At 41.7% G+C, this 27,234-nt stretch overlaps 3 protein-coding genes across 3 annotated transcripts; 2 read left to right on the top strand and 1 right to left on the bottom strand.

The window, feature by feature from the left end:
- The first annotated feature begins 905 nt into the window (after positions 1 to 905).
- Positions 906 to 4,347, top strand: tlr21 (toll-like receptor 21). Its single transcript, XM_015950314.3, has 2 exons — positions 906 to 1,138; positions 1,259 to 4,347. Exon 2 carries the CDS (start codon positions 1,392 to 1,394, stop codon positions 4,290 to 4,292), a length of 2,901 nt encoding a protein of 966 aa, XP_015805800.1. The 5' UTR covers positions 906 to 1,138; positions 1,259 to 1,391; the 3' UTR covers positions 4,293 to 4,347.
- On the bottom strand, positions 4,340 to 16,361 carry prr19 (proline rich 19). The gene is made up of 4 exons (XM_015950315.3): positions 16,251 to 16,361; positions 10,102 to 11,300; positions 5,651 to 5,712; positions 4,340 to 5,312 (listed from the first exon to the last, which is right to left on the bottom strand). The coding sequence occupies exons 2-4, from the start codon at positions 11,285 to 11,287 to the stop codon at positions 4,743 to 4,745; spliced, it is 1,818 nt and encodes a 605-aa protein (XP_015805801.1). The 5' UTR covers positions 11,288 to 11,300; positions 16,251 to 16,361; the 3' UTR covers positions 4,340 to 4,742.
- Positions 16,362 to 16,564: 203 nt separating this feature from the next.
- On the top strand, positions 16,565 to 23,232 carry pafah1b3 (platelet-activating factor acetylhydrolase, isoform Ib, gamma subunit). Its single transcript, XM_015950316.3, has 5 exons — positions 16,565 to 17,022; positions 17,306 to 17,395; positions 18,354 to 18,470; positions 18,635 to 18,757; positions 21,651 to 23,232. Exons 1-5 carry the CDS (start codon positions 16,942 to 16,944, stop codon positions 21,909 to 21,911), a joined length of 672 nt encoding a protein of 223 aa, XP_015805802.1. The 5' UTR covers positions 16,565 to 16,941; the 3' UTR covers positions 21,912 to 23,232.
- Positions 23,233 to 27,234: the final 4,002 nt, after the last annotated feature.

The following is a 27,234-nucleotide window of genomic DNA, read 5'->3' as shown; positions in this document are numbered from 1 at the left end:
TAACCCCTTTTATCTCTATTAAGGTAGCACGACTCAGGGTTGCGAATGACCACAGTCACCAATTCTTGTCATATGTCTTGCCCATGTATGTCTGATCTCTTAATTGTGTGTACTGAAACTCTAATTTCCCTCTGGGATTAATAAAGTATCTTTGATTTGATTGAAATATTTTAAAGTAACCATGAATGTATATATTTATTAGCTTTTTTTATTTAGTGTTGAGGTTTTAGGTGATGGTTTAATCCAATTAGGGAGATGAATAAAAGCTGTTTTCACTGTGAAAAAGAGAGGTGTGTGGGATGTAGAAATCTGTGCAGCAAAAATAAGAAAAGAACACCATTTTCCTGTCCTCTGGTTTGTGATGTTACTCTGCTAAACGGATTGCTTCCAAGGACTGGTCGGCCAAGCTAACAGACCTGTTTTCAGCCATAGGCTGCACAAAAAAACGGGCAGCTGCTCACCCTGCGTTGACTCCAGTTGGGTTTGGAGAGTGAGGAGACCCATCCAATATGGTGGCAATGCTGTTACACTCTGCCAATGGGGCATCCACGCATATATGCGGATACAAAAAAATTACAAAAGAGGAGACATGTTTTTTTTAACAATGTTCCAGTTTCTCAATTAAATGCCAACTCATGTGTGGAGATCCCATAAGGTTTATCCTGTTTGGTTTAGACTCTCGTCTTTTATTTTTATTTTTTTAAATTGACAGCATTTTCAACAGTTTTAAAACTTTGCTCACTTCTCCAAGGAGGCAGATTTTATAGTAATCTAGTAAAGAGGTCTCCGTCGAAAGATTTTCAAGTCTTTCTGGATGTCTTTCATAGTTTTTCTTCAGATTTTATCTGCTTTTCTTACATTGTCTTCTGTTCAGTTGCTTGTATCTAATCATGGCAGCATGTTGTGCATTTTCAGCAAAAAAAAAAAGAGGAAAGTGGACATGTGACAAAGAAAACTAGTGTCTGTAAAATATAAATACACGATCATCTATAGTTCCCCTCAGGACTAACGCTGTTGCTAAAGTCTGACAAACCGACATCTTTTTAAATTCTTTGCTAAGTTTTCCAGTTACTGCAGGTGTCGACCCAACTGAGTCTTCTCAGTCTGAATGAGTCCGAGTTGAAACATTCTCCTGAAGGTAAGTATTTAAATATTAACATATTTGAGATGTAACCGTTCGGCTGAGATAAACAGGCTTTTTTAAGAGGAAGTGTGAGACATTTCCTTCAATTTGATTAGAAAACTGTTCTATCCTCAGATATTTGCACCAAGTTCATCTGATCTACAACCTGAGGCGTTATCAGAGGCTAAACTGAACCTCCATACTGAACATCCACAACCAAACTGATGAAAGGTGACTAAAGTCTGTTTTCCCGGACTTCAACAACAAAATGGAGTTTGCAACCCGTCAGATGTGGCTGCTGACGTTTGTTCTGGCTGGGGTTAACCTCATCAGCGGATACAGCTTTCAGTACTGTGTTGCAGATCCCTCCTCGAACTGGACAGGTTTCAGATGCTGCGAGAACCGAATAGTCAAAAACTTGTCTGTGACACTGACAAGTGACCTGCCGAAATCTGCCATCAGCCTCCTAGTCAATTTCAGAAACATGTCATGGATGTTAAACAACAGCTTGGCTCATCTACCAAACCTGCAAAACCTCAGATTAGATGAAAATAAACTGTCACGGATTGATCCTTTGGCTTTCCAGAATTTGCATCAGCTTAAGTCTCTGAATTTGTCCCGTAACAACTTATCGAAGCTCAGTCCTCTTGTGTTTGAGAACCTACATAACCTGACCTTCCTCTCCCTGTCGTACAACAAGCTAAAAGAGTTCCCTGACGGTATTTTCTCCGGCGTTCCCAATCTAAGCGCTTTACATCTGAGGGAAAACTCTCTGAAAGGTTTCTCAGACATTGTGAAATCCGTAGCTCATCTAAAGAATCTGACGACGCTGGACCTTTGCTCCAACCAGCTGACTTCTCTCAGCCACTCTAATGCGTCTCTGCCCCGATCCCTCAACGTGTTGTATCTGTGCAACAATAATCTGCGTACTTTAGGGTGCAAGTCATCCTTTTTCAAGTTTATCGAGGTCCTTGATTTGTCAAACAACAATTTGCTTCCTACGGAAGCTTTTCAGGGACTGAATTTGAGCCACGTAAATAGTCTGCGTTTGAACTCAACACGCGTCAAAATAGTGGAGTTTTTAAATGCAAGCAACATCTATGCAGGTCACGTTGACTTTTCTGGTACTCGTCTAAACAAAAACAGTCGCATCACGCAGCTGTGCGAAAAGCTACAAAGAAAACTAAATACGATCAAAAAATTTCTGTTGTCTTATAACGGAATCAAGACGGTAAGACATCTTAATCTGTCCCACTGTCCTGAAATGACCGGAGTTCTGGATTTATCCCACAACGACCTGAAAACCATAAAAGACCTGAGCTTTCTCGGTAATCAAACACACATTACTACGTTCATTGCTGAGCACAACCACCTGTCCTCTCTTCCAGACTCTAAGAAGGACGCTGTTCAATTCGAAAGTTTGGAAGAGCTCAGCTATCGTTACAATCGCATCCTCTCAGTCGACCGCGGTGCGTTCCAACAGATGCCAAATCTTAAAAGCCTGAAACTCAACATCAATAATTTAGCTTTCCTTCATCAACAAGCTCTTAAAGGTCTCAGACAACTTCAGACCCTCCGACTGGACAACAACCTTCTGACCGATCTATTTAATGTGACATTTGAAGATAACGTCAGCCTGCAAGTCCTGAATCTGCGCAACAATCGCATTTCTGTTATATTTAATGGAACTTTTTTTAACCTCAGGAACTTAACTACATTGGACCTTGGGGGCAATAAGATCAGCTATTTTCAGCCCTCTGGCTTTGACGGGCTCACACGCCTGTCTAACCTCTACCTGGATCTAAACAACCTCAAAAAGATCGACTTATCACACCAAGTGTTCAAACATACGCTCACGGTGCTGGATTTAAGCTCCAACAACATTCGCTTCTTAAAAGATGAAACCATTTCACCATTTGCGAATCTCAGCCGGCTCAGAGATCTGAAACTTTCCGGGCAGAGGAATTATGGCCTCACTATTTTACCTCGCACGTTATTCCGAGGCCTCCGCTCGCTGGAGTCTTTGTATCTCACCGACAACCAAATCTCTCATCTTTTTCCTGATGCCTTTGATGATCTGACAGCCTTGCGCTTCATGACCCTGGATAACTGCTGCGTCGGGGTGACCCAGTTACAACCAGGAGTCTTCAAAAATCTAAGAAACTTGACCAGATTAGTTCTAGAAAATATGGGAATCCAGAACATTTCCAAGGGGGTGTTTGGGAATCTCACCCAGCTGCGTGTACTTCAGCTCAATCATAATGTGATGCAGAACATTCCCACTGATGCGTTGGAGAGTTTACCTAGCCTCCAGTACCTGGACATTCGGGACATCCCTCTAAGCTGCACCTGCAGGAACAGCCTTCTGCAGGATTACACTGTCAACAACCCGGACGTTCAGGTTGTTCATCTCTACGCGCTGAAATGCCAACAGAATAAAATGATCCATTTTTACAACTTTGACACCAAAGTGTGTTATATCGATCTGGGAAAGTACTTGTTCTTAAGCACTGCTGCCGCCATCTTCCTGTTTACTGTCACTCCTTTATTTTACGTCAAACTCTACTGGAAAATCAAATACAGCTACTACGTCTTCCGATCCTGGTTCGGAGAGCGCTGGAATAGGCTCAGAGAAAATGAGGAAAACTGCAAATACGACGCGTTTATCTCCTACAACTTTTCCGATGAAGAGTGGGTGATGCGTCAGTTGCTGCCCAACCTGGAGGGAAATGGCTCCGGATTGAAACTCTGCCTGCATCACCGGGACTTCGAGTTGGGCCGCAACATCGTAGACAACATTGTCGCGGCGGTGTACAGCAGCCGCAAAACCGTCTGTGTGGTGAGCCGGAGCTTCCTACAGAGTGAGTGGTGCTCTCTGGAAATTCAGCTCGCCAGTTACCGACTCTTTGATGAGCACAGAGACGTTCTTCTGCTCGTGTTTCTGGAGCCCGTCTCTGAGAGGCAGCTGTCGTCCTATCACCGCATGAGGAAGGTGATGCTGAAAAAGACGTACCTGCAGTGGCCCGGCTCAGACGGCACGAGTCCCCCGCAGGCCCAGGAGCTGTTCTGGAATCAGCTACGCAGGGCGATTAAAGCAGGGAGCAAAGTGGAAACGGAAGACAACAGAAGTGAGGACTTTGCTCCAGTAAGCAAAAACGTGAACATTTAGAAATAAACTGTTATTTGTAACCTTAAAAAAATACGGTTTCTGTTTGTTGTTTTGTGATACTTTTATTTTGAAATCCTTAGTTTTAATCACATGTTTTAAGACACTTTAACACAATTCATAAGTGTGCTTTTTAAAAAAACTTAGTATGCAGAATAAGAATGAAATCATTTTCTAACTAGCACCACTTCAACTAAAACTCCTGCTTTACAGATTCCGTTTTAATTCTAACATGTGAGTCTAATGTGGAGTTCTGCAGAATAAACATCCTTTAAAGATGCAAACAGCGCATAATTGGGTGTTTTTTTCCTTCATCTCAAATGAAACAACAAAGTGAAGGCTTTCTTTTGTTTTTCACCGATGTTCCTACTAAAACAAAACAGGACCTGGCACAGGAACATCAAGTCTTGAAGGACAAAATCAGGAAAAGAAAAGGTGTTCATAGGCCTCGTGTTAGTACAGCCGCATGGGAGGGAAGGACCAGTGCTCCGGGCTTGGTAAAACAGAGGGGGCAGGTGCTGGACTCAGCTCAAGCATGTGGGATGGGGGGTAACGCATCATGTAAGATGCTGGGTGAGTTGAAAGTCGGTCAAACGGCTGAGGGTGGTGCTGAATTTGGTTGGAGAAGGAGTGAGGAAATGAGAACTGGCGAGGCTCAAATGGGTCTTCTTCCTGCGGGGATTGTATGAGATCTTCAGGATGTCTGTCTTGTTGAAGAAAAAATGGCTGATTGTTGGTACGATGCTGCTGCTGTCTGCAGCTTATGTCTGTAGCATCCTGGGTCATAAAGCTGCTTGAAAATGATTCAAATGGAGCCGATTGTTCTTCTTCAGGCCCGAACTCTTCCCAGGACTTCCAGAAGGATTTATCTTCTTGAAATAAGTTGGAAGAACTCACAAAAACGTCATTTGCTGTAGTCCAAGATGGCTCACAGTTCAAGTTGAAGGGATGAGAGGAGCAAGGTCTGATGATTTTATCCAAGAAATTAAGTGATGTGTCCTCTGGGTTTGACTCCTCGGCAGTCTTTAACACAAGAAACCACATTTTTAACACAGGGGAATTATTATTTATCTGTCAGAGAAATAAAATGTTTGATTAAGGTTTAAATTAATTTCAGGGAAAAGGCTAAAAATGGGAAATCCATGAAAACAAGAGACACCAAAAGAGGAAGAAACTGGAAGAAGACGCTGAATTAGCCCTTTATTATTTAAAACTGGTGAGTAATAATTAGTTTCATGGCTCCTTAATCATGGCAGCATATTTATTACTGAAGGAAAGTGGAATTCAAATAGTCCTAATGGCTAATATATACCGGTATTTATATTTTTAACCAGATGAGAAAATGCCATGCACTAACGTACCTGCTGCATATGTAGCTGTGGACTGGCGTCCCAGCTAAAAGGTCCACTTCCTGTTCTTTCCTCTAAAAGATAAAAGTCAACAGAAATGAAAGAAAATGTTTGTTAAATAAAATATCATAAAGACACACCATTTAGTTGTATATCTGCTTATAACTGCATTAGAAACCAGTATGAAAAATATTTTACCAAAATATAAATAATATGTTTTAGCACATTTTAACACAATAATAAATTATTTTCCATTGAGAATGTTTTTTTTTGTTTTTATTCAGAAAAACATATAAAACTTGATCTGATCAAGAGAACGAAGGCCTTGCATTTGCAGCTGTAATTGGACCAATCAGATAACAGGAAAGACAAAAGTCTCTCTCTTTGCTTAACGCTAGGACGTTTTTAAAAGTTGGGCTTTGTTTAGCCTATAATGGCTTCGTAAGAAACACAAGATAGTGGGGATGTGCAATAAATCAAATATGTGATTTAATTTAAACTTTAGCTCTGAATCCCTAAAGCACTGGAATCGGCACAAAACAAGTAACACCATTTAGTTAAATTTCTGCTTGCAAGTGTGCTCTTTTTGTCAAGTTTTTGTATGATGTGGACTTCCTAAAGTCACATGCAATGGTGCTTTAAAATGTTAATACAAGATGGCAGAATGATGGCAAAACACAAGGGTAGAGTCAAAAGTCCTTATGTTTAAGTATGATGGTTGTGGCACACAGAGCTATTTTAGTCAAATACTTCTATTTCCAAGCATCACTGCTCTGAATATTCCTTCCCAACACCAATTAATACTTTTAAAGACACAGTTCTCTCATTTTTTAATATATTTCCAGTGGTCTCTAGTATACATGAATGACTTGCGAGTCCTTATCTGTGGAATAGAAGGCTCTGACGCTCCTGTTTCAGGAAGTAGAAGTTAGCTGGAAGGAAGGGGGCAGACCCTACCACTGACTCAGTTTGCTTTGCAACGTTGATATTTTATGTACCCAAATAACAAAAGCCTGAAGGAGTTCTGCTGTGTGGTGGAGTTAGGGCTGGGTGATATATAGATATTTGTAAAATATCGGTATAATTTTAAACAAGATACAAGATGACTTTCTATCTTTATATAGATGTAACTGGTCAAACTGCAATGCTAGCAATTAGCCGCTATGCAAGCAACATGTTGCTCCGTCTCTAAGCGTATTACATGTATTCTCACAAGTTAGCTCAATCTGAGAGCCTCTGGGTAAATGTGCTGCTCTAAACTTTGCATTTGTCCTGGTTTTTAATTATTTGGGGACAACGGACTTTTCCATCCTGCCTGTGTGGAGCCGAAGAGACGAGCCAAACCCCTCCCTCCCCTGTGTAATCGGGAAACATCTACAGATAGCCGGAGTGGCCAAATTACCTCAAACGTATTGTATGGATTTGAATAGTAAACTATAGGGTTAACGTTTGATTTTGAAGAGCTCAACGGGTGAGAAATGTTGTTCCGTTTTTTTTTCCCGCTGTGGTTTGCTATGCTAGTAAATAATCCGTTAAGAGCGATTCTGTTGAAAAAGTTAAGTTTGTAAGGCGTGAGTTACGGCGACAGTAGCCCGAAAATAATCCTCATAAAAGGGCAACCAGAGACTCTGAGTCATTACAGTATAATCGCTGATATGAGCCAATACTGTTAGATTCCAGCCATGTTTGCCTTGATAACTAATAACTCCACGGTGCATGACCCATGTGACCTTCAGTAGATGCAATTACATCATCATACATTTAGCTTAACATGATAGATGTTTTTTCTCTGGACAAGAAATATACAATATGGGCCACCTCTATATTAACTTTACATTAATTATAAATATATAATTAAACAGTGCCTGTGGGACATTTGAAACACCTCTAGCTCTCAACTGTGTGTGTGTGTGTGTGTGTGTGTGTGTGTGTGTGTGTGAGAGTTTTGGTCCATGTCGCCCAGCCCTAGGTGGAGTTGCTAATGCTAATAGTTAGCTTCTACTAGCACAGATGTGCTCTGCTCTCTCCTGGTCGCTAAATCAACAACCGCCTTCCCTGTTGTGAGCCAATATTTGTGAGTCCATGAATGCTAATTTCCACTGTGACGTAAATTTATGTGGCTTTTTCTGACTCGAGGGGTTTTCTGCCTATTTTCTACTCGCAGCTAATGCAGGAAATAGGGCTAGAATACTATTTTCATGTTTAACCTGAATGTGAAACTCAGAATGAAAGATCATATTTCAGAAAATAGAAGTGAAAAATGGTTTCTCAGTGAACTTGTTCTTCAAATATTCTAATCAAGCAGCCAAATATGGTGTAATATTCACATTAAAAGGTATCTGACTGAATATTTAAGAGTTAAATATCACACAAAGTTTTATTTCACAAATATTCTGTGATTCTGTTACACAACTTTGGTGGTAAAATCCATCCATTTTCATCCACTTATCCGGAGTCGGGTTGCGGGAGCAGTAGCCCAAGTCGAGAAGCCCAGACTTCCCTCTCCCCGGCCACTTGGGCCAGCTCCTCCGGGGGAATCCCAAGGTGTTCCCTAGTCCCTCCAAAGTGTCCTGGGTCTACCTTTAGGCCTCCTCCCGGTCGGACGTGCCCGGAAAACCTCACCAGGGAGGCGTCCAGGAGGCATCCTGACCAAATGCCTGAGTCACCTCAAGTGGCTCCTCTCGATGTGGAGGAGCAGCGGGTCTACTCCAAGACCCTCCCGGATGACTGAGCTTCTCACCTTATCTCTAAGGGAAAGCCCAGCCACTCTGAGGAGAAAACTCATTTCGGCCGCTTGTATCAGCGATCTTGTTCTTTCGGTCACTACCCAAAGCTCAGGACCATAGGTGTGGGTAGGAACGTAGATCGACCGGTAAATCGAGAGCTTCGCCTTCTGACTCAGCTCTCTCTTCACCACAACAGACCGGTACAACGCCTGCATCACTGCAGATGCAGCACCAATCCGCCTATCGATCTCACTCTCCAGTTTTCCCTCACTCGTGAACAAGACCCCGAGATACTTAAACTCCTCCACTTGGAGCAGGACCTCATCCCTGACCCGGAGAAGGCATTCTACCCTTTTCTGAATCAAGACAATGGTCTCAGATTTAGAGGAGCTGATTCTCATCCCAGCTGCTTCACACTCGGATGCAAACCGCTCCAGCGAAAGCTGAAGATCACGTTCTGATGAAGCCAACAGGACCACTTCATCTGCAAAAAGCAGAGACCTGATCCTCAGGCCACCAAAACGGATGCCCTCCACACCTTGGCTGCGCCTAGAAATCCTGTCCATAAAGGTTATGAACAGAATCGGTGACAAAGGGCAGCCTTGGCGGAGTCCAACTCTCACTGGGAACGAGCCCGACTTACTGCCAGAAATGCGGACCAAGCTCTGACACCGGTCATACAGGGACAGCCTGTATCAGAGGGCCTGGTACCCCATACTCCCCGAGTACCCCCCACAGGGCCCCCCAAGGGACGCGGTCAAACGCCTTCTCCAAATCCACAAAACATGTCTAGACTGGTTGGGCAAATTCCCACGCACCCTCCAGGATCCCCCTAAGGGTATAGAGATGGTCCAGTGTTCCACGGCCAGGATGAAAACCACATTGCTCCTCCTGAATCTGAGGTTCAACAATCCGACGGACCCTCCTCTCCAGAAACCCTGAATAGACCTTACCAGGAAGGCTCAGGAGTGTGATCCCCCTGTAGTTGGAACACACCCTGCGGTCCCCCTTTTTAAATAAAGGGACCACCACCCCGGTCTGCCAGGCCAGTGGGACTGCCCCCGATGTCCACGCGATATTGCAGAGCCGCATCAGCCAACACAGCCCCACAACATCCAGATCCTTAAGGAACTCCGGGCGCCCCCGGAGCCTTGCCACAGAGGAGCTTTTTAACCACCTCAGTGACCTCAGCACCAGAGATTTGAGAGGCCAACCCAAAGTCCCCAGACTCTGCTTCCTCACTGGAAGACGTGTCGGTGGGATTGAGGAGGTCTTCAAAGTATTCTGCCCACCGATCTACAACGTCCTGAGTAGAGGTCAGCAGCACACCGTCCCCACTATAGATAGTGTTGGTAGTGCACTGCTTTCTCCCCATGAGGCGCCGGATGGTGGACCAGAATCTCCTCAAAGCCGTACAGAAGTTTTGCTCCATGGTCTCACCAAACTCCTCCCACGCCCGGGTTTTTGCCACGGCGACCACCCGAGCCGCGTTCCGCTTGGACTGCCAGTACCCGTCAGCTGCCTCTGGAGTCCCACAGGCCAAGAAGACCTGATAGGACTCTTTCTTCAGCTTGACAGCATCCCTAACCGCCGGTGTCCACCAGCGGGTTCGGGGGTTGCCACCACGACAGGCACCGACAATCCTGTGGTAAAAATCTAAACGAAAACACTTCTATACCTAAAAAATAAAACATTCAATCCTTTAAACAACAATTACCTAAAATAAATCTTATTTACCTGTAGGCAGACGTTCGTCTTGTTTCATCACAGGGTCCAAAGCAGTCTGTGAGGGATTGGTATCACATTTCTGAATCTCCAGGAGGTTTGCCTGAAGCCTGGGTCCATGCCGGCTCAGGAGGGCTTTCTGCAACTCGCTCCTCCTTTTTGACAACAGATCGTGTCTCTCGTCTCTAAAAAGACACAGAGACCCACACAAACGTGCCGCCACTGCAGTGACGAGCTTGTCTACATATTTAGGATCGTGCTCTTTGGGCTTTGTGTCAGCACTCCCAGAAGTGGGCGAGCTGGAGGGGAGAGGTGGGCTTGATTTGAGACCATCTGCTTGATTCTGGTGGCTCTTTTTCTCACGAGGCTCCTCAACATCAGAAAGCACACGTCTAGTTACGCTATTGTTTGATGTCTTCACGTGTTCTCCGTCAGCCGGAGGACTGACACACGTTTTTCTCCTCTTCGTTTTTGTTTCTGCACTTGCAGGGCAGAGTTTAGACGAGCTGATGCTTTTACAACTTCCGGATGAAACAGCTTGCTGCTGCAGTCTTTGTCCTGGGGTGATGTCTGACTGCTGGGGGTTTCTGTCTTCTGTTTCTTGGGGATTATCTCGAGTATTTGCCTCAGATTCGGCTTTTTCGCGAGCTGCCACGGCGTCACCGGAGAGCAGAACTGGGATGTGAGAAGCTGAGGAGTTGTTGCTCTCTTCTGTCACCTGTTCTTCCTTTTTCTCATGTTTGCTTCGCTCGCTTAGTAAGCGTTCAATATCAATGGACTTCACTTCGTGGTTGAACAGGCGGTGGGGCCCGGTCAGGCGACTCTCTGTGATGACACTGGGCTCCTGTGCAGCAGGAACAACACTTGAAATTGTTGTACTTCTCCTGGAAGTCTGATGAACTCCATTGTGACAGAAATTCTGTAAAAATGCATTTTCTTTCCAGCTTTTGCAGTGGCAGTGATGATGAGATTTGGTCCTTGAGGTCTCTTTCCAGTCGCCTCTCATCTGGCTCCGCTCCTTGCGAGTCTTTAAACGTTTCACTTTCAGCTGCTCATTGGCGTTTTTACAGTGGTTGAAATATTTAGCCGGCGCCACCAGTGTGGTCACGGAGCAACACCTTTTATCGGTGGGTTTTGGCTGCTTGCTGAAAATACAGAATGTCTTCTCAGATGAGGCCTTGCCACATACATGGCTCATGCTGGCGTGGGTTCTGTAGAAAGATAACAGCAAACCCGTGAATACAGATATGGAGTTATTTATAACCTCTAAAGGACATTGCTTTAACCAGGGAAACCTTCAGATGATTAAATCATAAAGAAGAGGCAATAAGACGCTCAACTAACAGTTTTCTACCGCACATTGTTTCGGTAAACAAGCGACGTTTAAGTTGGCAGCAGTTTTGTGCAAATGCACAAAACCTTCTGTTTTAAAGCTGTCATAATACCTACCAAAACACTCAGATACCAACACATAAACCACATGACGACACATTCAGAATAACAGCCCTGTGCATTTATGCAGAGGTGTTTTCACAGGAAACGTAGCGTTGACTGAAGAGGGCTCAGATGTGGTGCTAATCCTTCTGTTTCTAGACGGTTTTTATAACAGATTTCCCAACAGAATCATTTCAAAAGGTTTATAGAAAAATATCGTTTCAGGTAGAGTATAGAACACTAAATTAACAGATTTTAAGATAAATCTGATTGTTTTTAGAAGAAGAAGAAACAATATTTTATACAGCGCCTCTCAAGATAAAAATCACAAGGTGCTTCACAAGAGCAAAAATAAAAAAAAACTAGATTAAATAAAAAAAACAGATACTGTGAGAAACAGAATAATGTTTTCATAAGCATCAGAGAAACTGTAGCAATAGCAGTAGATTTAGCTCTGCAGGTCGGTCAAGCCACGCTCCATTGTAGCCTCAGCAGGTCGACCATTGAACTGAACAAGTTCATCACAGCGCTCTGTTTTTGTGGATGGTAAAGGGACTGTTTTTATTTAGTGCCTTCAAGGGTTCTGCAAATCCCTCAAGGCACTTTACAGCTGACAAAGTCGTTCACTCATTCATACGCTGGTGATGTGTCCTGGGCATACTGACCGAGGCCAGGCTGTTAGGACGGTCGCTTGTTCTGTCCCTCCTCCTTACCCCGTCTTTGCCTGCTCTGGGTCCTGTCAGTCTACCTGGAGCATCTCTGATTTTCTCACTGGATTTTTCTTGTTTTTCAACCACGGATCTGGTCAGCTGGACTCTAAATGCAAGTGATCAAATTTTCTCTAACTAAAGAATAGTGAAGGGTAGTGATGCACCGATATGACATCTTTGGGCCGATACCGATATCTGATATTAAGATCACTGTTATGGCCGATAACCGATATACTGACATTAATGCTTCTAACATCAGCAGATTTTGTATAGAATGAAAATTATTAAAGCTGAATTGACGTTATTATGTACACACAACACACACATTTACACTTCTGAGATGATTACAATCACAATCACATGACTAAACAATTACACATCACCCCCCTCACCCTCTGAAACAAATGGAGACAAGATGGAAAAAATATCGGTTGTTAATATCGGCCCGATTTTATTTATCGGACCAATACCGTCCATCCATCCATTTCCTGAACCCGCTTGTCCACGCCATCGACATTAATAAGAGTACTGGGAGAGAACCCAAGCATGCATAGGGAGTACATGCCAACTCCATGCAGAAAAAGCCCAGGCTGGGATTCAGACCTTCTTACTGCAAGGCAATGGTGCAAACAACTGTACCACTGTGCAACCTGGAACAAGAAATTCCAATTATGGATGTGCAGCCAACACATTTGATGAAATTGTGTGATGATGCAATGTTAAAATGGACCGAAAATCTCAGGAATGTTTTCAACACTTTGTTGGACCTGTCACGAAGAAAGGTATGAATGCAAAATGGGTTGAATCTAAGTCCAGAATGTTACAGTCACTGTAAAAAGTAATTACTTTAAATAGTCAATATTTGTGGCAGACAAATAAGTTCCTAACAAAACCAGAAGCAAGGCGTCAACTGAAATGAATCATAGTATGACTTATGGCACACGAGGAAATTTAAAGATCCAAAATTAAACTAGAACTGCAAGCAGTTATCAACGGGTTCCAAGCCCCCAGCGCCAGTCGCCCACCCGCCCCGCCCTCAACTTCGCCAGTCCTCACGCGGTCCCGCCCCAAAAACACATTCTCCCGCCGGCGTCCCGTCAGCTCACTTCAACCGGCGCAATGAAAGTAACACTCAGGATACGTCATTAAACCTGCAAAGCCTATACACATATCTTTCAGAGGCATGGCTGACTTCTCAATCGTGATTACAATGGAATTCCACTGTTTCCTTATTAAAGAACGTGAAGATTTAATGAGTGAGATTATCAAACAATCATCTATACATCAACAGAATATTACAAATAACATAAAGACTTGATAATGTCTTTAGATTTAATAGATTTTCAACAAAAACAATGAGTTTCATTTTGTGACTTACTGATCAATTGTTTTAAAAAATCATGAAAAATACATAAATCATCATAAAATTACCAAAATATTCTCACATGGCAGTGTTAACATGCGGAATAATATGATGTTGTTTTTAAATCAGTTGACTCAAAGCTTTTTTGAAGAAAAATTAGGAAATATAACTATAAAGGTCACAACAAAAATTTAAATATTCATAAAAAAATAGTGCTACTTTCTATAATTAGGAGAAAAATCTCAGATCACCATAGGTACGTGTGGAATGTTGTAAATGGCTTATATTTACTGTATACCTAAAAAGTTTTCTAACAAAAATTAATTACGTTGTTGTCCAACTATACAGAAAAACTGGTAAAAAGTTAAAAATTCATTAAAAATCTATGCTTTTGTACAGAAATCTCAAAATATTCCCAGGTTGCCTCTGTGATGTGAGAATTCTTCTTATATTTTTGTTGGGGTCATAAATGTAAAACTGTACTTACAATAAAATAATATTTGCATTAGTGGCTGTAGACAAAAATTAGTCCTATAATTAAACACAAGGGGGAGCTCAAATCAAGACGACATTTTTTTTATTTCATAACCCACCTAAGAGTGAACTTTGTGCCAAATTACAAGAAGATTGTGAAAACAGAATTTGCGCTACAATTGCTAGCCTAAAAATGTATTTTCATAAATATAAAGCGCAATCCTCTTCGTGGAGCTGCGGGTTTCGTGACATAAGATCTAGCCTATCCAGATAACTCAATCTGGAAATCTTAGCCTCTTAAATGCAAATAATGATTTTTAGGAAATTTTTCAAATTAGAAATTTTAAATGATCATAAACCACGCCCACTTTGATCAATCATTACCATATTGATATTGTAGTCTTAAGACTCTATAGTGATGACAACCACTAAGTTTCGTGCAGATCCATTTAGCCGGTTCAGCAGTATAATTTCTTCCCAGTTATAGCGCCCCCTATTGTTTAATCAAGATGAAAACCAGGACATCCACTTGTATTGACCTTAGCTATGACTGTTATGAACAGCTTTGAAAAATGTCAAAATCTTTTGAAGTTACCCTAAAAAAACTTTTTCATTCCCAAAAAATTATTTTAAAAAATCATATTAAAAAAAATAAGCAAATTATCCAAAATCCCTTCACATCTTTTGGTCAGCCGCTCCTCCTCTCTTGTCAGGGAAAGTTGTGATGTGATTGAGTTTGACGGCCGGGAGGAGTTAACGAAAGTACGTTGGACATACTATGCAAATTTCTACTAATTTGCAAAAGTTTAAAACATTTTTTAAAATACTCATCTAAATTTGACTGACTCAATGAACATACTGGATGAGATCATTTGTTTTTTTACGAAAGAAATGGGGAGAAACATGCCAAAAATATTTTTGGGGTACCACAGCGCCACCTATTGGACAAAATTCAAAAAAATTTCTATGATTGTAGATGTCACTATGACTGATATGAATTGTAATTTTCTGTATAGATTATGTATTTTTCATGAGTAAATGGGCGAAAGCTTTTAAAGCCTATTTATAGCCTATAAGCCACGCCCACTTTTTAATCATTTTCAAAATATAGCTTAAGGGTCCGATGATTAACATATGTGCCAAGTTCTGTGGAAATCCATCAAGCCGTTTAGCTGAAACAAACTTTTTGACTCTTTAGCGCCCCCTATTGGTGAATCCACACAAAATGGGGTAGATAGGGCTTACCGCTCACACTTCATAAGGGTCTAGAGTCTCATCAATTTATGTTGAGAAATGGTGAAGAAATCATCAATTACCACATGTGCTAGCTAGCACACTGATTTTGACATGGTGTCATTAGCCCAATTTTCAATATTTCTGCATTTTTCTTCATCACAACAACTTACCTTAGTCCATAGATCACATGTACGAAGTTTGAAGTTGATTCGACGAAAAATGACGAATAGGTGATTAAAAGTAAGTTTTGCGTTTTTTGCGATCTAGCAAAAAATCTAGTTAGGCGGAAATGGGCGTGGCCAATACAAAAAAGATGGAGAATCATCCAAGGATCATGTACATATAAAGTTTTTGACTGTAGGACCTGCGGTTTGGGAGCTAGTAGCTGAAACGTGTTGACGTCCGCTATAGCGCCACCTAGGTGACACGGGGTCCAAATTTTCGAATCTGAGTAGCGGTCAGGATTTTCTATCAGACTGCCATGTCAGATTTTCCCTGGCAATTTCAGGCTCTTGCGCCCATATAGTTTTAGCGGAGAAGAATAATAAATAATAATAAATAATAAATAATAAATAATAATGAAAAATCCGTAGAAAAACAATAGGGTTCCCTGCCCTTTGGGCTTGGAACCCTAATAAAGTAGGGAGCTCCCCAACACACTTTTAGAACTGAGTAATATCCAGTGACTTTTCATGTCACTAATAGGAATGACACGGCACACGTGCGCCCCCTTGCGGTGACAGAAATGTCACACTTTACATTATCTCACTTAGCTAGCTGTTTAGCATCCAGGTAACGTTAATCAGGTGTAAGCAGCAACCTTGCACACGTTGTGTTCTAGGTTATGACTGTATGTACCGATGTATTTAAACTAAGTTATTGCACATGTAAATCGTGACACACTTTACACATAAATAAAAAATTGGACATTTCAAGACGCTTACGGTAAATGAATCTCAGTGATGGATGATTTCGTCGCAGGTGAGATCGTTGCTAGACAACAAACTGCAGCTGCGTTCTGTAGCGCCGTGTTGACTCTCCTGAACGGTAGGAGCAGGGCTAAACCATTCTTAGACAGACCGGGGGAAGCATAGTCTATTTCTTCATATTTAATATAGTGTATTAAGCGTTTGTTTTGTATACAATTAAACAGTTATGTATGAAATTATTATTGGAACAAAAAGAAGCAGTTTTATTAATTGATATTAAAATAGTTGCGAAAATGTTTTTATCGTGGTACATTTAGAGAAATGGTTCAGTCGCTTACTGTAAAAATCAACTTCCTGCAACGGAATGGTGGAAAACGGGTGTTTTGATCCAATGAGAGGCTTTATATATTTAAATATCTTTTTGTAGCAACATTTTAAAGCTTTTGCTTCATTATTTTCCCACATACATGCCTTTTAAACTATTGTGTGCCTGGCCTTTTATCGTCTAAGCTGCATATATTCTCTGTACCACCAAACAGGCTAGCTTGTGTGGCTAACTCTGTCAACCCCCCAGGTCTTGCTAACAGCTAGGGCGTTAGGCAGTGGAGTAATTGGATTGGTTTATTTTTGTCCGACAAGAATTATTATATTCCTTTAAAGAAAAGGGTGTAGGCGAACGCTTTCTAAGACTCGGAAAAGCTAAACAATGAGTGCAGAAAGCTCAAATCCAGCCGCCACACCCACTCCCTGTGAAGACACCCAGGGAGATGGACGATGGATGTCTCTGGTATGTGAAATTAAACCCATCCCGAGTGTTGTGTTACATGTTCTCAGGGCTTCACAATGCCCCAGCCTTGGGTAGTGGGTTTTCTGTTGGCTGTACGCTTTGATTTTTCACGATGAAACAGGAACCTAATATTTAGGAAATGAGAGTAATTAATGTGTTCTGATTTCACACTTCACTACCTTATTACTATTAAGAAACCATGCTTTTATTTGAAATGTTTGCGTGTAAAACAGTTGTTTGTGGTCTAATCTGATCATTTTTGTATCTTTTTATCTCCTTGTAGCACAATGGCTTTGTATCATACAGCAAGGACAAAGAACCTGATGTTCTGTTTGTGGGGGACTCTCTTGTTCAGCTCATGCATCAGTTTGGGGTAAAATACTACACACACACACACACACACACACACACACACACACACACACACACACACACACACACACACACACACATATATATATAATTATATATTTTTTATTTTGTTATTTGCACACATTTTTAACATGGGCTAATGCATACTGTAGGCTAAAGTAGTGTTCAGCATCAATTTAAAGCTATTTATGTTTAAATAGAAATAATACTTTATTTTTAGGGACTGACATCCTGTTAGACATCTAAGCTGTTTATGCAAGTAAATAGGGTCATGTTTTCTTGTCGAAAAGCAAAACAAAAGGCCATTAGGACTGGCCTAAACACCTTGTGAGAACATTTTTAAAAATTGCAAGTAAGCTCAGGAGCATTAATGTCCTTCCTGCAGCACAGGATCACAAATATTTATTGATTTGATAAAGTTAAGTAGAGAAATAAGTCTCTTTATTCAAAAAATGTCAATAAAGTCAAATGATAAAACATCAGAGGGCAGATGAGTTGTGATTAAAGCAAAGGAAGAGAAATGTTTTATGCAGACGTGCTATTTTCCACAGTGGCTGAACCAGTCACCTGACCTCTACCAGACATAGCTCCTCTTCTGTTACTGAAGACAAACTAAAGATAGAAAAAGCAACAAACAGACACGCACACGGCCGGTGAAAACACCACAATGTTGGTTCCAGACTTCATGCTATCTTTGTTCTTAAACCTTCATTACTAATAAAAAATGAAATGTTTTTATTTCCTATCTACACATAGCTCTCAGAAAAGGTTAAAGAAAAGGCTGTATTTAAAAATGTTTTCTAAATTTCGATAGATTTGTTCAAGTAGCTCCTTTCATATGTTTTATGAAAATACTGAAATATCCAGTAGGATTATTATTTAGCTGTAAATGGACCTTAATGTCTGATTTGGATGTTCAGATTTTATGTGTGAATTTGTGCTCCTTGTTTTACCTGCAGATATGGAGGCAGCTGTTCTCTCCTCTCCATTGCCTTAACTTTGGGGTGGGCGGGGATGCAACACAACACGTGCTGTGGAGACTGAGCAACGGTGAACTGGATAACATCAGCCCAAAGGTAAAAAAATAGAGTCAATCGGCAATATTTCCAGAACATGAGCACGCTTGTTTGTGCACACAAAAGGACTCATTCTGTTCACCTTAAAGCTAAAATCTAAGTTTCAGGTACACTGACGCCAGGCCATCTCGGGTTTTGTTTCCTGTCTCTTTCTGTTGCTGCAGGTCGTAGTGCTGTGGGTTGGCACGAACAATCACGGTCACACAGCTGAACAGATCTGCGGTGGCATCATGGCTATCGTCCAAGTCATTCACAACAAGCTCCCTCATGCTCAAACACTCGTGCTTGTAAGTTGTTTTTTTTTGTGTTTGGTTATTGCAACAAAGCTGCCCTGCATGGTGGGTGAAAATTAATAATATATTAATAAATATATAATGATAATAAATGACGTTAATAAAGCCAAGTGATATGCCTCTTTAGCTGCATCTTATCTTTTTGGAAGAAGACGGATTGCTGGACGAATCTCTGCAGTTTTGTGCTTTTTAAGGATTTGCCAACGTGTTTTTGAAAAAAGTGGAAAACTTTTGGAAAGAAACGAGTTGAAATATGTGCAACTGAACCTAGAAATCTAGACTAACCGTAGTAGTAGCAGGTTGGTCTAGCCACGCTCCACTGTAGCCTCAGCAGGTCTACAATGAGCTAGGGGTGGGCAATATAAACGATATAAGGTAGAAACGATATAAAAGTGGGTAATGGTAGAGTTTTTGGCTATATCGCAATACAGTCACCCCAGCCATAAACTGTTCAGACTACAGACTACTTCCATCAGGAAGGAGGTTCTGCAGCATCCGGTCCAGAACCAGCAGACTGAGAGACAGCTTTTTCCATCAGGCCATCAGACTGCTGAACACTTCACAGACACCTCACCCTCACTACTGAAACTCCAACATTACACACTCCATACTGTACATTAATGCCACAGTTTTGCACATACCAGCCTCTGTGTATTTTACATCTCTTATCTTATTGTTTACTTTATTCGTTTGTAAAACATGAATATACACACTCACACGCACACACGTAGAAAACAAGGTACATACATACATATTATTACTTAGATTAGCCATTTTTTTATTTTATATTTTGCTTGTTTTTACGTTACTGTATTTTTCACAGCTCTGTTGCTGTGAAGCTTGCACACAAGAATTTCACTCGCATGTACTGTACCAGTGTACTTGCACATGTGACGTGACAATAAAAGTGATTTGATTTGATTTGATACCGCAATATCGCGATAACACATGACGTCCCTAAGATGTGCACCCTGCTGACATTGGGACAACAGAATGGCGGTGACTGCAAGCATGGTGTGGGTGGAGGAGGGCCTATATGCCTCAAGTGGCATATATTTGCCACATGAGGATATTTAAAAGCATGTCATTTTGACATATATAAACAGAGGAAAAAATATATCGCAATATATATCGTTACCGCACATGCTTCAGATTATATCTCAATATAGATTTGAGGCCATATCGCCCAGCCCTACAATGAGCCTTAGCAGTTTTATGTCTAGCCAATCAGAGCGCTCTACATTTGTTGGTTGGGCTTATCACCAGAGCTGTGATGGAGAAAAAAACTTCAAAGATGGTGTTAGCTCAGGATCGGCGCTCGTTTGAAATGACTTTGGCATCAACTTTGGACGATTTAGACTTGGGACATGAGCAGATAGAGGTACTTAAAGGTGCGGTTCACTGAAAAACAATTTTTCTAATGATTGTTTCTGAGTTTAATCAGCCGCTCTTGAGTTTTACATGCAGGCTGAACATGAAAATAGTCTCCTACACCTATCTCCTGCATTCGCTGCTGATAGAAAATAGACGGTGAAACTCTAGGATTAGAAGAGCCTGACAGATCTACGTCACACTGTCTCCTAACTCACCCATCTGGACTCATGACGGGGAAGGCTGTTGTTGGTTTAGCGTCCAAGAAACAGCAGAGAACATCTCAGCTAGCTAACCGTTAGCATTAGCAACTCTACCACATGGCAGAACTCCTCCAGGCTTGTTATTAGTGGAGATAAAACATCAACATTGCAGAGCAAACAGTCAGTGTTGGAGTCATGTTGCTGTTAGCCAATCAGAGGAGAGATGTCCACATATCAGGAAATAAGACTCCAAATACTGCCGTGTTCTGCTACTCTCTGCTCCAGCAGACTTCTCCGTGCTGATCCAGGAGGCGTTTCTGGGTCCCTCTCTCTCAAGTAACCCCGGGTTTCCACGGGAGCCGTCAGCAGCACGTTACTGCAGCAGCACGTCTTGCTCGCGTAAGCTGCTGCTTGGCCCTTCCCACGAGACGCGAAGCAGCAGGGGAGCAGCTGTCACCGACCGAGCACGAAGTCACACGAGTGACTTCGTCAGTAAACACAACAACAAGCAGGAGAAAATTACAACATGGTTTGTGTTTTATGTTCTGTCCGTTTTATAATCGCCAATACGGACCTGAAAAACAAAGGAGACCGCTAGCTAGGTGATAACTTCTCACGGGGCCGCACAGTTAGTAACCTTTTTTAAAGATAAAGCAACCGGAAGGCAGTACGTTCTTTATTCTGAAAATCTCGGGAGCTTCACTCCATTTCCGCGTCCGATTTCCTGTCTTTCCTTCCCCAAAAATGTCGAACTTGACCCGCTTCAGAGGCGTCGCGCATAGAAAATAGAACCGGCGCGTAAAGGCCGCGACATGCCGCTCCTGAGACGAGGCCGACTCGCGCTGCTGACGGCTCCGGTGGAAAAGGTTCTGTTGACCACAGCGGTTCCTATCAGCAGCTATGACGTGCTGCTACAGTAACGTGGTGCTGACGGCTCCGGTGGAAAGCCGGGGTAAGACTTGCAGGGCATTCCTTCCTAATAAAGACCACTGCAAGGGATTAAACAATTGTCCCACACTTTTAAGTCCTTTATCTTGAAAAAAGGATGTATTTGCTTCTTCTTCTTCAACGGTGTATGGTGGACTGCCCAGTTGACTGATTTCTGTAGTGATTAATTCGTCACGTTGTTCGTTGGTCGCAGCGCTGTCCAACCGATAGCCAAGCAAAGACTGGGTTCTTTCAATGGCTAGACTATATATTTACATAGCAGGAAGGCCATCCAGGCTATGTAACTGATGCATGCTTGAGAAGATATTAGGCATTCAGTTTTATGAACACTTTTCTTTTTTTGAGCTGGATCATCTGTTTTCCAGGGTTTACTGCCCAGGGGTAAAATGCCGAACCCCCTTCGAGAACGAAACGCCAACGTGAACAAGCTCGTCGAGGACGCCCTGTCATCTCTTCCCTACGCCCACTTCCTCAACGTGGACCCTGGTTTTGTCTCCTCTGATGGTAGCATCTCCTACCAGGACATGTACGACTACCTTCACCTGACCGCGCACGGCTACCAGGCCGTGTGCGAACCCCTGCATGCTTTTATTAAATCTCTGTTAGACAAACCTGCTGAGAACTAAAGAGCCAGGTTAAGGATTCACACTACAGCCGTGGTCCTCGTCCCTGCTGCCAGAGATCATTGCTTTAAGGCTTTTAAGACTTCGCATTATCACATGAGTAGTTTTTAGGTGCTGAGGGCAGCACTTGAATTATGCAAGTCTTCTCAATGACCCGGGTTGGTGACCACTGTTGCTCATAACAGGACCACGACATATTTTGTGTTTACGATAGTAAAAAAAAATTTTTTTAAAAAGAAACGTGTTGTGCTTTAGTGAGAGACGAGGTCCTTCTTGAATATTCTGGCTAATTTCCTCCAAACGTTCTTTTTTGTAACACTTATAATTTTATTTTGCTGTCACTTAATATTTTAATGCATGGGATAATTCTGATGAGGGCTTGTCTGGTGCGCAGCACAGTTAAAGAAAACAGTTTTAGAAATATGCACAGTCTTTTATTTTGGCGATTACACTCTATAGGCCTAAACATCACATGCTAAACTACAATAAAAGCTTTGTTTATAACCACATGCTGCACATAGTTCAGTTTAAACTCATGAAATATCACAGGGATGTTGACTCCCAGAAGGCCAGATCAAAGAAACCCGATAGTGCACGGTCTTTCTGACACAAGAACAGGAAGTCGTTGGAAAACAGTTTGTGATGTGACAGATTTGTGCCAGAGTCAGTATTCAGGCTTGATTAAACCTGCCTTTGTCATTTTTCTGTTTTTATCTAATCTTTGTTCATTTCTACGACTCACATTTATTTGGTATTACACCTTTTTATTCGTAGCCGTTTTTGCTTTGTTTACAGGAAGACTGTGACTGTGAAGGCTAATGCTAGCCGTGTTTTGTTGTAGCCCAGAAATCTTCTAGTAAAGCAAACACAAATCATCCTGGGATCTGACCAGCTAAGCTGGAATACAACCATCTAAATCCATTATTGTGCTGTTCTCTGATAAAGGTTTCTGTTGTGATTTTGTTTTCTTCTTGTATTATTTTATTGACCAAAGCTTTTGATTTGTTTACATCACCTGTATACGTGCTCTTCACCATGTTACCGTATTGCCTTGGTATATTTTCCCTTCACTTGCTGTAACATCTATAGAATTCCCTGTTAGACATTTTTTTTGTCATCATAGATGTATGTGATTAGAATGTGCTCATCTATTTGCCCGTTAGATCTTCTCTGCAGCGTAACGGCTCATTCAGCGATTTAAAAGGCTTTATTCGCGCTAACATGCTTGAGAGCCTCTTGGATTGTGCCACGGGAGCTTGAAATGGTCCAGGGTGAGTAATTGTGTAAGTGATGATAGAAATGTATTAAAATCAAAATCAAACCAGCTTTAGTGTCCTTTGATTGATTTATCAGAACAATCCGTTGAAACCCTTTCCCTTTGACTCCCACTGAAGCAGAGCTGTTGCACGCTACCCCGTCTTCAAGATTGATTATTAACAATTGAGTTCAGCACAAGTGCACAGATTATGTCCACAGGATAGTAGCTGCACTGTGATTAATGCTTCTTGTCTTGTGTGCGACTGAAAGAGCCAGATTTCTCATGTCTGAGGAGAAGAAATCACTTACATCAATGTTTCTAAAAGAAAAACAAGTTTCCTTACAGCCCGCATGGTTTTAAGGATACTAAGATAAATAAAGCAGCTTGATGACACATTCAACTCAGGCCTAGTCCACACGTAGCCGGGGTTTTTTAAAAACAAATATCCGCCCCTCCAAAAACTTGCATCCACACCACCGCGTTTTAAAAACAAACTCTGTCCACACGTACCCGGATAAATACGTTGTTAAGGACATGCCAGACCTGTAGGTGGCAGTACATTCCCCGTTCTTAACCTCGTCCTTCGTCTGTGGTCTTCCGCAAGGAGCAGTAATTCCGCTTGCAAAAACAAACAAGCAGAAAGCGCTTGGACAATTGATGGATCGGGTAGTGACAGAGCGCAGCTCTGAGGGCTTCCATGATGCCGGCTAGTGTAAACACAGGTCGCACACGTGATGTCAGCATTTTTTGTCGCGGAAAGTGACGTTGCAGACCTTAAAACTCCGGTTTTGTCCGTCCACACGCAGACACCCAAAACGGAGAAAACGCAGATCTTCACTTTGGCCGGAGTTTTTAAAAAGATCCGTTTTCGTGTGAAAAAACTCTGTTTTCGTGTGGATGACAGGCCAAAACGTAGAAAATATCTACGTTTTGGCAGATCCCCGGCTACGTGTGGACAGGGCCTCAGTATTGATGAATGGTGGATGAATAACAGAATCATTTGCAGTGGTCTCTAGTGGGAATGAATGCCTTGAAAGTCGTGCTCAAGGGGAAAAAAGCCCCGGTGCACCATTTTCAGGAACTTTAAGTGAGCTAAATCAGAGCTGAGCTTCAGACGACGGGATCTGGAGTCTTATTTCCTGATATTTGGACATCTCACGTCTGATTGGATAACAGTGACACAACTCTACAACTGACTGTTTGTTCTGCAGTGTTGATGTTTAATTTCCACAAATACACAAGCCTGAAGGAGTTCTGCTGAGTGGTGGAGTTCCTGATGCTAACTGTTAGCTTCTACTAGCCGAGACGTTCTCTGCTGTTTCCTGGACGCTAAACCAACAACAGCCTTCCCCGTCGTGAGTCAAGATGGGTGAGTCCATGATTGTTAAGTGAAAGTGTGACGTAGATGTGTCAGGATTTTCTAATCCTAGAGTTTCACCGTCTGTTTTCCATCAGAAGCTAATGCAGGAGATAGGTGTAGGAGACTATTTTCATGTTCAGCCTGCATGAAAAAGTGACTGATTATAATCATTACAAATGTTTTTTCAGTGTTCCACACCTTTAAAGTTACATTTAAATGCGTGTATAGCTGAAGTGATCCAACAGAATACTGGCCATGAATCAGTCAGGTGTCTTTTGAAGCTTTAGCTATTCTCTTTCTTCTCACTTTCCTCTTCAATCAACTCCATTAAAACTATAAATGAAGAACACTTGGCTCAGATCTGGCACAGTGAAACTCTGTTAGAGCCAGCTACACTCTAAGAAATGATTAATTTACTTAACCAAGGTAAGAGAACCACGTGACCCAGTTTCTTAAATGTAAAGAGTAATATACGTTGTTATGTCAAAAATAAATGTACACACATTTATGCATCTAGGTTTAGTGGAACCAGACGACATAACTTGGTTAAGTAAATTCAGCATTTCATTTTTTGGAGTGTACGCTGGAACAGTCCCAGATAGAATGAAAAGAAAAAAGATCACAAGAATAAAAGAAATAAAACTCTATAAATGAACAGTTACTGTGTGCACCTCTTGACCCTCCTGCAGAACAAGGTCTCCGTCAGCATCTTTTAGTCTTTTCTCTCTGTGCGTACATCGGGATCAAACATTTATAACGTGACTATGATGCGTTTAAGTGCACAGTTAACAATGGGAAATCACACATGAACCATTCTAAACTGCATATTCCTTCACATGTAATTTCTGCAGTTTCACGACGTTGAATATTTTAATTATATTTTTCTATAATATTTTAATTCTTTATTCATTAGTTTTGCACGCACAGTAATACATTTTAAATAAATGTCTCTTTGACAGTCGCTGCATGATTGAAACAAACCTTATTTTACTTTAACGGATACCTCTACAGCATCTAACTTCTCCAAATCTTACTGAGAAATGTAACTAATGGGGCAAAATATAATCCCAATTTGGATTAAAAGAAGATTTATAATGTTCATTAGGGATGATAAACAGTTTAAAGTAAATGGATCCATTCAAAATAAGGTTTTTGGTAGACGTAGTTCAGGTCAGGGGCAGGATGAAGCCTTTTTTTTTCCAAATTTTATCAAAATCCTGATCAGATTTCTTGGCTTGCGTTCATTTTCTTGTACAAAGCGGGGCGGTTGAGGAACGGGTCACTTCACAGGAAGGGAGTGACTGTGTCACGGATATGATTTCAGTCATCAACACCAACCTTTATAAAGAGACAGGTTGGTGATGATAATTGTTTCTTTCACTGGATCTGAAGTTGGTGGACAAGCAGGAGAGCTGAGACGTGACTTCTCCACAACATGGAGCCAAAGCAGATTCTCTTCTCTCTTCTCGTGCTGACTTTAGTGATGGACTGCATCCACGGTAGGAAATGATCTTTTTCAGATTTGGTGGCATTTAACGATTAAAAAGGTTTTCTTCTGAGTTTGAGCTACACAAACAGTCCCAGAGCATTTGCAAATCTTCTGATAGATTGATTTTATTTAACCAGATTCAATAAACATCCCACGATTTATCATTTAGTTAAAAAAATATAATCAGCCATTTATAAGTTTGGTCTAAATGTTGTTCCAGCTTCTTCTGCTGGACAATATCCAGAAACGTCTCACCATAAGCTCAAGGGAAGGAAACACTGTAAAGGTAAGATGATAACTACTGAAGATCTACTCTAAAACAGTATTTATCTAAGAGACTTGTGTTATCACTTATCCTTTAATATCTTGCATCCATGTAACCTGTAATTATTAAATCAGCCATTTTATATTTGGTTGTCTTGAACATTATTTTAACAGTTTTAAACATTTTTACAGGATCTCATTTCTGCTTTGCAAATTGTTTAGCAAGTTTGTCACTCAGTGGTGGTTTTACCATTAGGCATACTGCCTGGGGCCCCCCTTATGCCTGGGGCCCCCTTATGTTGGGGCACCCCTTATGCCTGGGGCCCCCTTATGTTGGGGGGGGGGGCCCTAGCCCTGATTTCTGGCACCCCTCTGTTAATGCCACAATGGACTATTCCTTTAAGACACCGATGCACAAACAGGAAGTGATTGGTAGTCATTCCACTCCAATCCAGCTGGTGGCGGTAATGCACCAAATTGTTGTTTGCCAAGTGCCATAAGACCACAAATAATAAGAAGAGAGGCGAGAGCGTTCGTAACAAACTCGAAGCGGTAGTCAAAACATTAAATCACTCACTGCCAGCCGTTTCCTGATCAGTAAAGCCCTTCGCTGCCAGCGTTTCTTACCGTTTTTAGTGTTTTTTTAAGAGTCACAGAACGTTACGTGCTAGGATGATGTCGACGCCAAAACCTCTTACATAAGGAAGAATCCGCGCGTTTCGAGCGTTATCCGTTCTTACATAATCCGTTGTTAAATTGTGATCGGCAGAAGCTTTTCCGGTTCGCGCCTCACTTTTTTTTTACAGCAGCGGCCCAAAATGATCTCCTGACACATGGATTTTCTGATTCCTGATCACATGATGTGTGACGATCGGCTGTAGAGCTGAGATAATTGTCGTCATGGTGCGGGGGCTCGTTCCGATGCTCAAACAGTAAAAAAAATGCAAATGACAAC

Source organism: Nothobranchius furzeri, chromosome 5 (genome assembly GCF_043380555.1).
Source record: "Nothobranchius furzeri strain GRZ-AD chromosome 5, NfurGRZ-RIMD1, whole genome shotgun sequence".
NCBI lineage: Eukaryota > Metazoa > Chordata > Actinopteri > Cyprinodontiformes > Nothobranchiidae > Nothobranchius > Nothobranchius furzeri.
The sequence above is the reverse complement of the archived record's forward strand: the minus strand, read 5'-3'. Positions and strand labels throughout refer to the sequence as shown.

Bases quoted from the DNA above. Each gene is read 5' to 3' on its own strand.
- pafah1b3 (XM_015950316.3), top strand. From the start codon at position 16,942: ATGAGTGCAGAAAGCTCAAATCCAGCCGCCACACCCACTCCCTGTGAA. The intron at 17,023-17,305 runs GTATGTGAAATT...ATCTCCTTGTAG, and splicing joins ATGGACGATGGATGTCTCTG to CACAATGGCTTTGTATCATA. The intron at 17,396-18,353 runs GTAAAATACTAC...TTTTACCTGCAG, and splicing joins AGCTCATGCATCAGTTTGGG to ATATGGAGGCAGCTGTTCTC.
- tlr21 (XM_015950314.3), top strand. From the start codon at position 1,392: ATGGAGTTTGCAACCCGTCAGATGTGGCTGCTGACGTTTGTTCTGGCT.
- prr19 (XM_015950315.3), bottom strand. From the start codon at position 11,287: ATGAGCCATGTATGTGGCAAGGCCTCATCTGAGAAGACATTCTGTATT. The intron at 5,713-10,101 runs GTAAATAAGATT...TTTATCTTTTAG, and splicing joins AGACGAACGTCTGCCTACAG to AGGAAAGAACAGGAAGTGGA. The intron at 5,313-5,650 runs GTACGTTAGTGC...CTTGTGTTAAAG, and splicing joins CACAGCTACATATGCAGCAG to ACTGCCGAGGAGTCAAACCC.